The sequence below is a fragment of the Cordyceps fumosorosea genome (assembly GCF_001636725.1).
Source record: "Cordyceps fumosorosea ARSEF 2679 chromosome Unknown scaffold_22, whole genome shotgun sequence".
NCBI lineage: Eukaryota > Fungi > Ascomycota > Sordariomycetes > Hypocreales > Cordycipitaceae > Cordyceps > Cordyceps fumosorosea.
In genome coordinates, this window is record NW_017387322.1 from 334,968 (window position 1) to 349,340 (window position 14,373).

At 59.2% G+C, this 14,373-nt stretch overlaps 5 protein-coding genes across 5 annotated transcripts; 3 read left to right on the forward strand and 2 right to left on the reverse strand.

The window, feature by feature from the left end:
- Positions 1–1,117: 1,117 nt before the first annotated feature.
- ISF_07533 (Alpha/beta hydrolase fold-3) lies at positions 1,118–2,391 on the forward strand (the record flags this gene model as incomplete). The annotated part of the gene is made up of 2 exons (XM_018851136.1): positions 1,118–1,199; positions 1,271–2,391. The coding sequence occupies 2 exons, from the start codon at positions 1,118–1,120 to the stop codon at positions 2,389–2,391; spliced, it is 1,203 nt and encodes a 400-aa protein (XP_018701732.1).
- A 510-nt stretch (positions 2,392–2,901) lies between these two features.
- Positions 2,902–4,389, reverse strand: ISF_07534 (Lipase, secreted; the record flags this gene model as incomplete). The annotated part of the gene is made up of 1 exon (XM_018851137.1): positions 2,902–4,389. One exon carries the CDS (start codon positions 4,387–4,389, stop codon positions 2,902–2,904), a length of 1,488 nt encoding a protein of 495 aa, XP_018701733.1.
- A 694-nt stretch (positions 4,390–5,083) lies between these two features.
- Positions 5,084–6,922, forward strand: ISF_07535 (Major facilitator superfamily domain, general substrate transporter; the record flags this gene model as incomplete). Its single annotated transcript, XM_018851138.1, has 3 exons — positions 5,084–5,206; positions 5,265–6,318; positions 6,381–6,922. The coding sequence occupies 3 exons, from the start codon at positions 5,084–5,086 to the stop codon at positions 6,920–6,922; spliced, it is 1,719 nt and encodes a 572-aa protein (XP_018701734.1).
- Positions 6,923–7,184: 262 nt separating this feature from the next.
- On the reverse strand, positions 7,185–8,908 carry ISF_07536 (hypothetical protein; the record flags this gene model as incomplete). The annotated part of the gene is made up of 4 exons (XM_018851139.1): positions 7,185–7,967; positions 8,031–8,165; positions 8,220–8,840; positions 8,900–8,908. The coding sequence occupies 4 exons, from the start codon at positions 8,906–8,908 to the stop codon at positions 7,185–7,187; spliced, it is 1,548 nt and encodes a 515-aa protein (XP_018701735.1).
- Positions 8,909–11,118: 2,210 nt separating this feature from the next.
- Positions 11,119–12,383, forward strand: ISF_07537 (AMP-binding enzyme; the record flags this gene model as incomplete). The annotated part of the gene is made up of 3 exons (XM_018851140.1): positions 11,119–11,335; positions 11,393–11,902; positions 11,965–12,383. 3 exons carry the CDS (start codon positions 11,119–11,121, stop codon positions 12,381–12,383), a joined length of 1,146 nt encoding a protein of 381 aa, XP_018701736.1.
- Positions 12,384–14,373: the final 1,990 nt, after the last annotated feature.

Sequence of the window (14,373 nt, forward strand, 5' to 3'; positions counted from 1 at the left end):
TGGCGGCTCTCCTCACCTTCCCTAGTAGGAACAGGTGCCAACTACAGTCTGGACAGCGCTCATAAGGTATCGAGTAAGTCCGACGAGATGTAGATACTTTCATGGTAAAAGGAGTTAGGTAAATAATAGCAATGCGTTTTTGGATGCCGAGCGTCCTATCTCTCGGCCCTGTTCTACGCCCCCAAGTTCCCCAGACTCTTGGCAACCTGCCAAAAAACATTTAGCCTGGCCAGCCACGGCCACTTAACACAAGGGGAAGTTGGAGATGACATGTTTCAAGGGTTCTTCTACTTGCCTAAAACGTACGTTCGGCAGTCCCGGTTGTCAAGTCTGCGGTGAGCGACATCGGTAGGAGGGGAGGGCGCCAGTAAAAGGGGATGACATTACAAGGGACGCGGCAATCAATTCTCGCATACTACCGAGTCCTGCAGTACGTAAAGCTCGGCTGTCACAGATTGATCAGCGCTTTATCATCTGCTAAAAGGATCGTCGGTTGAGCTATCGCCAAACCAGTGCTAGTTTGTTGGCGACTGACCACAATAGTGGTGGTAACTAGTTCGGGTAGTTGGGGTAAACCCCACAGCTTATTGTTCTGGTGATAAGACGAGAGGGAGAAATGATTACCTTGAGGGTTGTAATTTCTGTTACTAATTTTGTGACCTGTCTGGAGCGGGAGTTGTTGGCTGTGAGCGCGGCTTATTTCATATATACCGAGGTTGGTTGGAGTTGTGAATAGTTACTGTCCGTTATTAGTAAAGGGGGAGTCGGAGGAAAACCAAGTTTACTATTATGGGTTGGAGGGAATGCTCAAGCTATATATCCTCCATGGCACTCAGTGGAGAACGCCAGCCTGAGATGCCAAGACGGCTCTTGCGTTGACTGTTCGCGAACATGGACCAAATCGGGGTTGATCGGCCTTTTAATAGACGACGATGCATTGTAACTCGGCTTCGGGCAACGCAAATGGCCGAGGTTCATTGGCTGCGACGCTCGGCGTTAAAAATGGACTCATTGTACTTTATGAAAGATGAGGTTTTATTTCACTCGATCTTTTGCAGAAGAAAAAAAAAACACGATATTTCTGCCTGCTTGTCAGTACAGCAGCGAATACGACACCATGGAACCTACCGCAACCGTGACTGCGGCTCCAATGAGGCTGATTGACTATCTCTCCCTGATTTGGAAAGTCCCAATCATCCGTACGCGCCCAATCATATCACACGCCGCACTTGTCATGTGTCACGATATGCTAACATCATCTTTGGGCCAGTGTGTCGGTTCGCCTCTCTCTTCGTCATCCGCTGCACCTGGCCGCGCAGCAAGGTCTACTCGCTGCACTGGCGCCAGAAGCTGCCCCTGACGCTCCTGGCCGCCGTGTCCAGAACGTTAAACATCCGTCAGCTGAACGCGACGATCGCGCGTCGCCCCCTCAGCGGGCAGCAGATTGCCCAGTACTGCGCGGCCAACGGCCTCGGGCACGGCCACGTCACCGTGCCGCAGCCGCGCGGAGCGGCGTTCCCCCCCGCCAGCCTGCACGTGGTTACGCTGGAGGGCGCGGATCCGGAAGGTCCTACGGTGTTCTACGCCCACGGCGGGGGGTACCAGTCGCCGATGCGCGCCGCCGGGTGCGTCCCGATGGTGACGCACATGGCCAAAGCCTGTTCCGCTTCAGAGATTGTGTTCCTGGAATACTCGCTCACGCCAGCCGTGCGGTATCCGGGTCAGCTCGCGCAGGCCGTCGAGGGACTGCGCTACCTGATCGACCAAGGGCGTTCACCCTCCAAGCTGATCCTGGGAGGGGACAGCGCCGGCGGCCACCTCATTGCGAGCGTGCTCCTGCACCTCCAGGAGCCCTGTCCGGGCATCGCTCCGCTGGAGTTGAAGGACGGGCAGCGCCTGGGTGCTGCGGTTCTGCTGTCCCCGTGGCTGCGCATGAGTGAGGAGCGCGCGGCCGCCAGGGTCAACGAGGCGTACGACTTCCTCCTGTCCAAGCACGTCGACAACTTTGCGAGGCTGTTCGACCCGACGGCAGGCCAGGTATGGGGGCACATCATCGAGGGAGAGGACGCAAAGACGCGCTGGGCCCGCGCGGTCGGACGGGAGCAGCCGGCGCCGCCGGTCGTGGGTAAGCTGCTGATCACGGCCGGCAGCGCCGAGCTGCTCTTTGATAGCTGCGACGAGTTTGCGCGGGAGTACGTCGGTGCGAAGACCCTGAGCATGGATTCGAAAGCGAAAGAGGCGGACGTGAAGGAAATGATGAGGGCGGAGAGCGTGCTCCTTGCGGTCGGCCCCAACGAGGTCCACGTCCAGCCAGCCCTAGACGCTTCTCAGGGATACTATGATGGAGGGACCATGAAGGCCATTACATACTTTCTGCAGGAGTTTGAATAGTGAGTCATACAATCGCGTAAATTATACGAAATTACTTGGCTAGCGGGAGCCGCTCCCAAAGTAGCCATTGTCAATGCCGTACATGTTTCTGGTTGGAGGGCAGCGGCAGCTTGCTGCAGACATGACAATGTGTATGTATCATGTGATTTATATATCCACTTATCAATGTTACATTGAGCTTTATTAATACAATGATATTACTTAATACCTTAGCATTGTCGACATCGACAAGTGGTCAACAAGTGGTCAAGTGTGGGGGACCAGTTACCTTTTCTCTCCGTCTACAACCTCTGGTGCTTGCCAAAAGAATTTCAGCATTGTATTGAAAAAGTGTTTTTAAATTGAAAAGAAAAGACTAGAAGATTGCAACTGCAATTCAATTCAATTCAATTTTGAAATATTGTATGCAACGTCATCTCCCACTGGTAACCTCTCGCCAAGGCACTTGCTTGCAAGCCAACTTCGCCTGTTGAGTCGTTACAGAAGTGATAAGCTATCACCGGCACTTTTTTAGGAACTGGCTTGTCCTTGCCCCAGTCCATCCAGCCACTTGCCATCATCCACGCCAACCTCGTCCACCAGCGCGTTGAGCTGCACGGCAGCGGGCTGCGCCGTGCTTCCCAGCGCCGAGGAGCTGACCGATGTGTCCCCGGCCGTCTTGAACGAGCAGCTCGAGGTTGCAACGCTCCCATCAAATGCCCGCTGCACAAAGTCTACCGCCCCCGGCGCGCCGAACGCCCCCGTAGAAACGTGCCCTCCCGTGGGAAACGCGACGAAGCTGACGGCGGCCCCGTTGGCGCACCAGCGCTGGTACGTGTCAAAGGCCGGCCCGTACACGACGACCTCGTCCTGCTGCGCGTGGTACATGTAGACCGGCGCGGCCGGCGTCTCCTCCCTGACGACGCCGAGCGTCCCGCGCGCCAGCACCTTGGAGACGGTCGGGTCGTGCAGGAACCCGTCGCCGAGCGTCTGGAAGCTGGTGCTGAGGACGGACTTGCCCGAGAACTTGAGCAGGTTGGGCACGGCGCACTGGGTGTTTGCGGTGCGCATGGCCGCGCGGCCCTCGTCGGTGACGATGCGGTCGAATACGGGCGCCAGCTCCGCGCCGTACGCCGAGGGCTTCATCTGGCCGGCAATGGCCACGGGCAGGAAGCCGCTCGTGCGCCCGCCGTCGAGGAACGGCACCATGGCGGTGATGTTGGCCGGCACGCCGCCGACCGCCCACCCTTTGATGGTGAGCTCCGGCGCGTGCGTCGGCTGCAGCGCCGCCGCCCACGCCGTTGCCAGCCCCCCACCGGAGTACCCCGTTCCGACCATGGCCGCGTTGGCCGCCAGGCCGAGCTTCGCGCTGCCGAAGCTCTGCGCGGCGCGCATGCTGTCCAGGACGCCCGTGGCGGCGAGCCGGCCGACGCTGAAGGCGGCGTCGGGCCCCTCGTAGTCGGGCGAGTTGACCACGTAGCCCTTGGCCAGGTAGGCCTGCAGCAGGAGGAAGTCGGCGGCGAGCAGCACGTTGGTGGGCAGGCTGCCGAACTGGAAGGCGTAGCTGGGGTTGCAGTCGACGCAGGCGCTGTCGTAGGCGGTGTTGTAGGTGACGAGGCGGTCCTTCTTGGCGAACAGCAGCGGCGCGAAGATGGTGGTGACGGCGGCGACGGGCGTGCCGTTGACGGCGGTGGTGCGGTAGAGGACTTGGTGCGCCCGGACGGTCAGGTCCGGGATGATGCCGAGGAAGGCGGCGAGGATGGGGCGGTCTCGCAGGACGGTGCCGGGTGCGGCGGACTCGAAGCCGGCCGGGGGGAGGTAGAACTTGTCGCGGCTAGGGAGCGTGGCGCGGCGGTCGAGGGCCGAGGGTGGCGCCGGTTCCTGGGCCTCGGTCGGGACGGACCGGCTGTGGCCATTGGCTTCAACGGAGACGACGTCGGCCGGGGGAGGAGAGGGCAACGCTGTGGCCGAGTGGCAAAGCTGAGCAAGCCAGACGGCTGACAAGAACTTCAACTTCATGCTGACGGGTGAATGGAAGAAAATGAATAGAGTTAACCTCGGGGGCCTGGAAGAGTGAACCGGGGAGGACTAGACAAGGGAACTGAGATAGAAGACCAAGGTTACGAACTGTCCCGACTTAATAAGTACTCAGTTCGGATCTATACGGGAGACTTTCTTTATTCTAGGATACTAGTAGCTGAAAATGTCCCCCCCCCCCCCTTTCTCGCAGCCGGCGGTCGTAACGGTGGCCGGTGACATTGGCTCGTGATGATCCCCCAACCCAGCATGGCCGCACTCGAGCCTCGGGAGGCTGATTCCCCGGATCAGCGGAGGTCGTACATGGTTCTTGGTAATTGGCCATCTTGTCAGTCGAGGACCTGCAAACTTCTCCAGATTAGATTCCCCAGCATCTCACATCCCCCGCACGGTGCCATCGTACGGGTGAGCGTGTGTGGGGGAGGATGGAGGCGCCACATCGCGAACAAGGGCTCAAAGAGGTTAGGGTATGATGGCGATGGAACCAATATCCAGGAGCTCAATGAGAGAATAACTCGGTTCTCTATGGGTATAAGTAAGACATGGAAGCCAAGGCCAAAGAGGGAAGGTCCCAAGTCCGTCCGTGCCAAGTTGCATTGCCAAGTGTATTGCCAAGTTGTATTACCCTGCTCACTTACACCGGGATTCACTGTATCGTGTCGATACTCAAAACGCAATGGACAAGGTTGAAAGCACGTCCAAGTCGGACACCTGGGTGCACCAGGAGATGCAGCTCAGGCCAGAGGATGGGTTGGAGCAGCAAGTGTCCGACGACAGCAGCCAGGACCGTACGCCCAAGGTATGAGAATCCAGTCTCACCCAGCAGAGACGTACACCGTGCTCACAGTCATGACCAGTTCTCCGACGTCCGCTTCATCATGGTCCTCGCCGGCTTCGGCATGGCCTTTGTCGGCTCCCAGGCGCACCCTCTTCTCTTCGCCGCCATCCTCCCCCTCGTCGCCGCCGACCTGCACGCCCCCGCCCAGCTGATCTGGTTCCTCGTCGCGCAGGTCATCGCCATCGGCGTCGCGGCGCCCTTTGCCGGCCCCCTCGCCGACCTCTTCGACCGCAAGCACATCACCCTCTTTGCCGTCCTCCTCGGCATGGTCGGCGCCGTCCTCCTCGCCGCCACGCCCAACGCCGCCGGCTTCATTGCCGGCCAGGCCCTGTCCGGCATCGGCATCGCCGTCCAGGAGCTCATGGCCATTGCCGCCGTCGCGGAGATCGTGCCGACGAGTCAGCGCGGCTACTACGTCGCGCTGGTCGTCTCCTTCTTCGTGCCCTTCGCGCCGGCCTCGCTGTACGGCGCGCTGATCGCGCAGGCGAGTAGTTGGCGGTACTGCGCGTGCGCGGTGGCGGTGTGGAACGCGGCCACGGCGGCGATTCTCTTCTTCTGCTACAGCCGGCCGCCGCGGGTGCAGCTCGACGGGAAGCGGCTCACGGCGGCGGAGAAGCTAAGGCGGGTTGACTGGCTCGGGGGGGTGATCCTGACGGCGGGGTTGCTGGTGCTGCTGGTCGGGATCAACTCGGGCCAGCAGTATGCCTGGAACTCGGCCCGGATCATCGCCCTGCTGACGATCGGCATCGCCCTGCTGCTCGCCTACGTCGGGTACGAGTACGTGCTGGCGCCGCATCCCATGTTCCCGGGCCGGCTGCTGCGCCACCCCCGGGCGTTTGTCGCCCTCATGGTGGTCATCCTCATGGCCGGCATCAACTACATCCCGCTGCTGTTCTTCTGGGTGCTGGAGTGCGTCGCCGTGTACGACTCGGACATTCGGCAGACGGGTATCCGGACCATGCCCTTTGGGTGGTGCATCCTCGGAGGCGCAATCATCTCCGCCCTACTCGTCTCCATGTTCCGTTCCCGCGTCCAGCTCATCATGACAGGTTTCTGCATCGTTCAGGTAGTCGGTAAGCTCTTCCAGTACAACCCCAGTACGAGGATAGTCACACTGACAGCCACACCTCGGTAGCCATCGCGTGCATGGCGGTGATCGACCCGCACAACCTCGCCACGGCTTGGGCGCCTCTTTCCCTCGGTCTCACGGCCGTGGGCGGCGTCTTGATCCCCAACCAGCTCATCGCGACCATCATCACGCCCCAGGACCTCATCGGAACGGCAACCTGCCTCACGGTCTGCATCCGCGCCGTCGGACAGGTCATCGGCGTCAGCATCTTCTACCAGCAGTTTGTCCAGCAGCTGACCAAGCGAACAATGCAATACGTCGTGCCCGCGGCGGTCCAGGTCGGCGTGTATGACCTCGACACCCTGACCAACATGATGCCTACCCTCGTTTCGATACCGTTCTCGGAGTACATCAAGTCGCTGCCTCAGGTAAACACGACAGAGAAGATCACGATGCTACACGATGCAACGCTTGTGGCCTTTTCCGGGGCTTTTAGCAGGGTTTACTACGTGTCGATTGCGTTTGGGGCCATTGCTGTGATTGCCAGCTGCTTCATTGGCGATTTGTCTGCGCTGATTGGAAACCAGGTTGCTGTATCCTACTTTTGATTATGATGTAATCAAACTATACGCGATTTCAGATGAATTGAATTTTAAGAAAGATATTAGCATCATAATCGAGGCTGAAGCACACAAGATATGCACGTGTCTCGGTAGTAGACCAGACAGAGACCATGGACCATACTAGGCAGCAACTTCCGAATCTAGGATATCATGTAAATAGTTCATTGTTCTATACTGAAAATAGCGCAGATACATACCTCCACACCTCCTCGGCACCTTTTCGGACGCCGAGTTCATCCCACCGGGACTAAGACCCCCGAAAGCACTGCATGATGCTCGTCGCCATCAGCTCGGCCTCGACCGGCTTCAGCCCGTACATGTCCTGTATCCTGTCCTGCGCCTCTCTGCACGCCCTCCGCTGGTCCTCCGTCGCCTGCGGCGTATTAATCACGATGGCCAGGATCCAGGTGAGGTAGTACGACGACACCGCCTTGGGCCGCGGCGCCGCCATCTCCCGTCCCTGCTCGTCCACGTCGCCCATGTTGTACGGGATGCTCCCGCGGATGCGCTCCAGCAGCAGCGCCACGTTGCGCGCCGCCATCTCGCTCGTGGCCGCGACCAGCGCGCGCTCGGTGTCGGTCAGCAGCCGCGCGCGCAGCTCCAGGATGCGCCGGCTGCATGAAAGAACGGTCGAGTAGAAGATGGTCAGGAAGGCGTCAAGGCCGGTCCACATGATGCTAAGCAGCCGGCTGGGGGAGACGATGAGTGCGGGGGGTTGTTGCTGGGGCGAGGTTGAGGTTCGGACGATGAGGGTCGGCTTGAGATGGTGCTCGGCGTCGCGGACGATGGCGTCGAGGCGCCGCTGGATGCGCATGGCGCGGTCGAGCGCGGCCCGGAGCGACTCGGCCTGCTCGTCGGCGGTGTTGGGCTCGGCGTCCATGCTGCGCAGGCTGCGCATGGTGTCGATGCAGAACTCGACCGCCCACGACATGGCCACGGCCAGCCCGGTGGACAGCGTGCTGGTGTCGGCGTGGCCGTCGCGGAGTTTGATGCAGTCGAAGGACTCGCCGCGCATGAGCGTCTCGATTTGCTGCCGGGCTGTTAGAATGGGGGAACAAGAACAGACGGGCAACTGCTGCTAGCCAGCACATACCAGATGCGACAAGGCCCATCGATACACCGGCCCGCGCGACGACGCCTGCACCAGGCTCTCCGTCCGGGCCGAGAAGATGCGGACGATGCCGTCGAGGTGCGACGGCCTTGTCTTGGGCGCCTTGCCGTGAATGTCCTGTTCAGTCCGTCAGCATCTGGCTACGTCTTTGACATTAGGGGGACCGCCCACCTCAAACAGGTTCAGCAGCATGATGGCGGCAATCGTATCGTCCTGCCACGCGGCCGCCGCCTCGTTGAGCGTCTCGCTCAGCGCCGAAAGGGCCGCGCCGTAGTGCCGGCAGGCCTTGCGGTACAGGTAGGGCGACTTTGAGTGGCGCCACAGCGACAGGCAGCTGGAGGCGAGCGTCGCGCGGCTGAGCGCCGAGTCGGGCGGCGACGCGGCCAGCCGCTCGGTCAGGAAGTTGAGGAAGCCCGGGAAGAGCCCCGGGCTGGGCGGGAGGCAGTACTGGTCAATGAAGTACATGGTCGACTCGTCCTCCCACAACGGCTCGAGCTGGCTGTCGAGACAGAGCCGCGGCGGCGTGCTGACAGGGGATGCATAGGAGGCGGAGGGGCCGGAGGCGGATGAGGAGGAGGAGGAGGAGGAGGATGATGCGGCGGCTCCGGCGTCTGCGGCGAGGATGGCCGGAAGCGCCGGAGACGGACTGGATTTGTTCTTCTTCGCACCGGGACGCGCGGAGCTGGAGGACCGCGAGTCCACGTAGAACCGGATGGGCAGCGGTCGATTGTACCCCGGACACTGCGTCCCGTACTGCTGACAGCGGCGACAGGCCGGCCGGGTCTCGTCGCACTAAAGTATCGCGGTGGAAACTTGGGTGAGAAGGTGGTGTGTTTGCGAGATGGGATGACAGGCGACATACCTTGACCCGCCTCTTCCGGCACTGCTTACAGCCGGTGCTGAGGCCGTAATTGAGAAGCTCGTGATGGGGTTTCGTTGGGAAACTGGTTTGGTAATCGAATGAATGATATTGATTGATTGAAAGAAAAAGATTCCTGAACCCGTAACTTGTTGCGATGGATGACGATGGCCAAGAGACCGGACCCCCGGAGTACGTGCCGAATCAGCGCTGTGGGCTGGACAGGCGATCAATGACTAGCCAACTAACAACCAACCAACTAGTTAGCACAAGTATGTTAAGTGGCTTGGGAATGGCGCTCGCAAACTGCCGTCGCATTGGGAATGGCGGCATTTTATATGTTTTTCCAAGATGGATCGCCACCGTCGGGACCCCAATTCCGCGATTCTATGACTGGCTGTTATGCGCCTTGTCTGTCTCCAGTGTAAGCCAAGGGGATGGTCTGATGCCGCCTCACTCACCGGATGAAATCTAGGGGTTTTGCGAAAGAGGGCCCGTTCCGTTACGGCCGTTTGAACCTTCTTCCATTCTCGCTAGTGAACCAGTCAGTCGGAGCACCCGTCGTGACAGTCATCTCGGTTTGTGGGGGACTTGTCGTACGTTGCATTACGCCTTGACGGCCTTGTATTCCGCCCTGCTGTCAACCCTGCCAAGAAACATGGCCATGCCAATGCATAGAAAGACAAAACATGGCTGGAAGCTTCTCGTGTATAATTTGATTTATTAAGACGCAAGATGCCCAAGTCATGCCCACGGCTTGGCCAAAGGGCTCGGCCCTACCTACACTCCTTCCCATTAGCGAAGAATGATTTTAACACTACAACGATAACACCAATATGTTGTGAAATACGGCTAATCTGTTTGAATCTCCTTTGTTATTGAATCATCAATTCGTGATCCTGCTAGAAGCACCATCCTCCAAGTGCTTGCTCCGGCCTCTGCCAGTGATCAAGGCAGTAACTAGTCAAAGATAACATGACCTCTCTCAAATGATAATGAGACAAGTCGTGGTTTCACCATCTTGAGTACTGTTTCAACGCTCAGTTGAAGATAGTTGGCAAATTCTCGCGAACAAGGGCCAGATAAAGACTAGCGACAGCGAGAGCGCACAACCAGCGAGCGGATGCCCCCGGCTACGTGGTGCCAAGTGGCAGAGTGCGAGTCAATCAAGCTGAGAGGAATCCTCCAAATACTCTTAACAGGTTACACGTAATAATACAACAGCTTGCTCCACGCTCTCGTTTTGAAAACCAGCCACTTGGACCAGGCGTGGCGGCAACGTGTCCAGCTTTCCTCTGTCACTATAAGCAGTCCTAATTTGCGACAACGCTGAAGAAGAAAGTGTATTGTCTTTTAGAGTCTTTCAAGTAGTCCTGGGTCGTCGTAGAAATCATAAATCCCTCTGAAGATGGGCCTCGGCCCTCCTCCGTCTAGCCGGAAAGCAGGCTTTGCGCTGAGGCCATGGCTGTTAGCTCTGCAGCTCATGAATCACTACCAATAAACTATCATGACATGTTTCGCATTCAAGTTCTCTCCAGGCTGGAAGGCCCACAGATGATCGTACTAGGGTTGCCATCAACAGCGAGGTCAACCGTCTCCGGCGCGAGCTGGCCACGCCACCCATCGATAGGCCCCAAGGCGTCCCAATTCCGGGCACCGAGACGCTCGGGTAGTCACCAATTTATAGGCACTATCTGTACAGAAATAGGGCCCTTGTGGCCGCCATCGAGCCCGAAGTGAGGTTCATACATGACCTATTTGAGCAGGCAGTTCGTCAGTTTCCCAACCACAACTGCCTAGGTTCCCGCGAATAGGACCACGTCACCGCAGGCTTCAAGCCGCGCTACAACTAGATCAGCTACAAAGGTCGCAGAGCGACGCAAGAACCTGGGTGCTGGAATCGTAGAACTGGCATCGCGCGAGGGTTCCCACATGTACAACTACGAAGAAGAAATATGATCTCAGAACCTTGGTGAGTGCACACCACCGGTGAGCAACGTCTCCCCGAGAACATGTTTTCGGCTTCAGCTGGCCAAGTAGTCCCTTTTGATCTTCTCCTCTTGGGCCTAGACCTTGCTACCTCATCGCAGTGCCTGTATTCCGTCTCGCTCTACGACATACCCCCGGGCCCGACGCCACCGAGCCCATCACCACGACGCCGAGCTCCCTGGCATCGCCTGCTCCGTCGAACGAGTCCCCGCGCTCCTGACCATGCCATCCCCGAATCCCATCACTCCGCATCATCATCTGCACCGACGCCCTCGACGCGGGCGAGCCTACACGACAGACGAAGAGAGCCCCGTTAAGCGAGCTTGCAAAGGAGCACCCGAGCCTCTCGATACACTCGATCGAAGACCTGGAGCGCGTCGGGACGGAGAGCGGCCGGCCGACGAGGCGGACGACATCAACGTCATCAACTACACGTCCGGTAGCACGGGCGCCCGCCCAACGGCACGGTGCTGACGCCCGGCAACGGCCGTGTCAGCCGTCAAACTGCTGCCGCTGCTTGGCAACGCCGGGGCCGCCCGACGCGCACCTTGTCGTAACTTGCCCCTCGCGCACACATCCACGACCGCCTCGCCGACCAGATGGCGCCGTGCTCCGGCACCGCCGCCGTCGGCTTCCGCGGCGGGAGGGACGTCCTCGGGCTGGGTCGCGGACCTGCACCTCCTGCGGCCGGCCGGCCGCGGCGCGCACAACCAGGCACCCGGTCCTCGAAGCGCTCTAGACGGGCCACCGTGCGCGCGTCTCGTCGTAAGCAGCAGCGCCTTCCTGCACCTTGCGACGTGCAGGCGTCCCTCGGTGCCGCGCTCGGTGCGCACCTCCGCCCAGGGACTACGGCATGACCGAGTCCTTCGGGGCGCGCGGGCGGGCGCGCGGGCGCGCGGCGACATGACGCACAGGGGCACCGTCGGCCCTCCCACGCCGCAACGTGGAGGTGCGCCTCGCCTCCGCGGCTACCGCGTCGACGACGAGCCGCGCCCCGCGTGGCGAGGTGCCTCCTGCCGGGGGGGCCGTCCCTGTTCAGGGAGCTTACCGCAAGGGAACGCCGTGGAGACGCGCGGGAGGGTTCGACGTCGCGCACGGCTGGGTTCCGCCCCAGCGACGTCGACGACCGGGGCTGCTTCGGGATCATCGACCGCAGCAAGAAAGTGCTGAAGCTGGCGCATGGCGAGCACGTCTCGCCGGAGCGACTAGAGGGTGCGTACCTGCTGCGCCGCTCGCGTCCGCGTAATGTCCGTGGCGACGCGGACCCGGCCTGTCTCGTTGGCGTCTTGAGCGTGGAGAGGGTTCCGTTTGCCGCCTTTGCGAGCACAATCCTGGGCCGGGAGCTCGAGCCGAACGACGACGACGCCCTACGACAGCGCCGCAGTCCCCGTCGGCGGTCAAGGGCATGTCCGGACAATATACAAAATTTCGCGGGAGCAGAGGTTCAACAGCTACGAGAGGATACGGGCAATTCGCCTGGCAGTTGATTCTTTTACGTTGGAGAGCGGGTTGCCCACGCCTTCGTAAGGTTTTGAAATCGAGCACGCTTAATCGTCTTTCCAAGACGCACTTGGCGTTGATACTAACAGCGATGCTCGTAGTCAAAAACTAAAGTGCCCCCTTGTAGCGAAAACATTCCAGCCAGAGATTGATAAAAGGTATGCCCGAGTTTCTGCAAGCAGTCCGACGGTAAAGCTGAAGCTCGGGTGGGTGTTTCTGCTACTCTTTTACTGTACGGGAAGTTCGTCACATCAGTTCGTGCTGTGTACACTCATCAATCCAGAGACGTTCAATCCAGAGACGGGCATGTGTAAATTACGTCACGTATAGTTGCCTAGACAAGAGTATCTGGCCAAACTGCGGCTTGATTGGTGAGCCTTGCTCGGGGGCAGCTCTGGCTTCCCAAACACGGCATTCCGAGGCCCTTCGGCAGATTGCCTCGTGTGGGAGTGTTCATGTCCCCAGCAAGGGCGTCTGGCTTGTCGTATTGGGAATCTTGGTGATCCGATTCGGGCAGGTATATGCTCTTGCATATCTTGATCGACATCGGTCCCCGAACAAAGTTAAAACAGCCTGTGCCGGCAGATGGTTGATTCGTGAACAGATAGGCTCGGCGTAGTCGGAGCCCCGGCCGCCCGCGGGCAGCGTCCCGCCGCTAGGACCGGGCCGGGTCAATGAGATCACAGCCATGGGAACAGGTTTGGCCTTGAAGGTTCGCGGGCTTGCTGTCGGTTGTTTGTCGAGATTCGTGCTGGTTGACTCGTGGACATCAGCTTGCCTGCTACCGGAGAGGACAGTCTGCAGGGCCGATTATTCCAGATGCTAGCCAACGGAACCAGCGTACATCTGCCCTGCCCTCAAAGACATGAGAGAACACCCGTACAAATTCCGCCGACCATATACGGATGGAGTTATAACCACCACCTGCTATGTTCGATGAAATGTAGCACCGGCTGTGACAGTGATAGTGGCTGGCTGTGATCTTCGACTCTACATTTTAGTGTAGGGTAAGTCGACGACCTCGCGATGGCTGCGGCACAACGTGCGGAGTCGATCGGTCCACCCCCCCCCCTCCCTCCTCCTCTCTCAGGGCTCTCCGACCAGCGTGACACGTTGGCAAACCCGCCATGAAAGCTTGGCGATATGGTCTCTGCACTACACGACAGGTTTCCAAGGGTTCAGAGAGCACCTCGATAGGGGCACGAGTATGCAGAAGCAGATTGGCCGATACGTGCACCGCATTGAGGGGGAGAATGGAGAGAGGGCGCGGGGGAAGCAAAACAAAAAAGGTACGACTTCTGCTATCGCCATGCGTCTATTGGCCGTCTACGTTCGTTTACCCTGCGTCATCATCACCATCAACAAGGGAGGAGGAGGAGGAGGAGGGCTCGACAGGCCCGCTGGTGAGGGTTACACGGCAGCGCGACCGCGCATGGGTGGTGGTGTGGCTGCTGGCTGCTTATATTGGGATTTGCTGATGCAATAGCGCCGCCCGGCAAAAGAGGAGGAGGGGCCAAAAGTAGCAGAACGACGCCATCGAGGGCATGACCTTGCCTTGAGAACGGGCAGATGACCTTACAAGGAGGGAGGGCCAAGAAGCGCACTTAAACCCTACCGGTAGTCCGTATGTAGTAATAAGTTGGAGACAAGGGAGATCCGTCGTCACCTAGTACCAACGAAGCTCACTTCGTACAAGCTTGTTTCATTGGCCACTGGAAGGCCGCGCATAATCGTGCAGCTTTCTTTGGTTCAGTCAGGCAGTCACTTGTCTCTTTTTTCTTCTTCTTCGTTGTGTCGTCGTTGCTCATGCTTGTGCGTGGCGTTTTGTGGCGCCCTGAGGAGCATGACGGAGAAGGTCTCCCCGGGTTCGCGGACAGCCATCTCGCTGCAAGTCTCATGCCACACATGGACGGATGGTAGCTGGCTGAAGAACTCGTCCTGGTGGCTGGCTGCAAGAGGGGAACAGTAAGAAGGGGG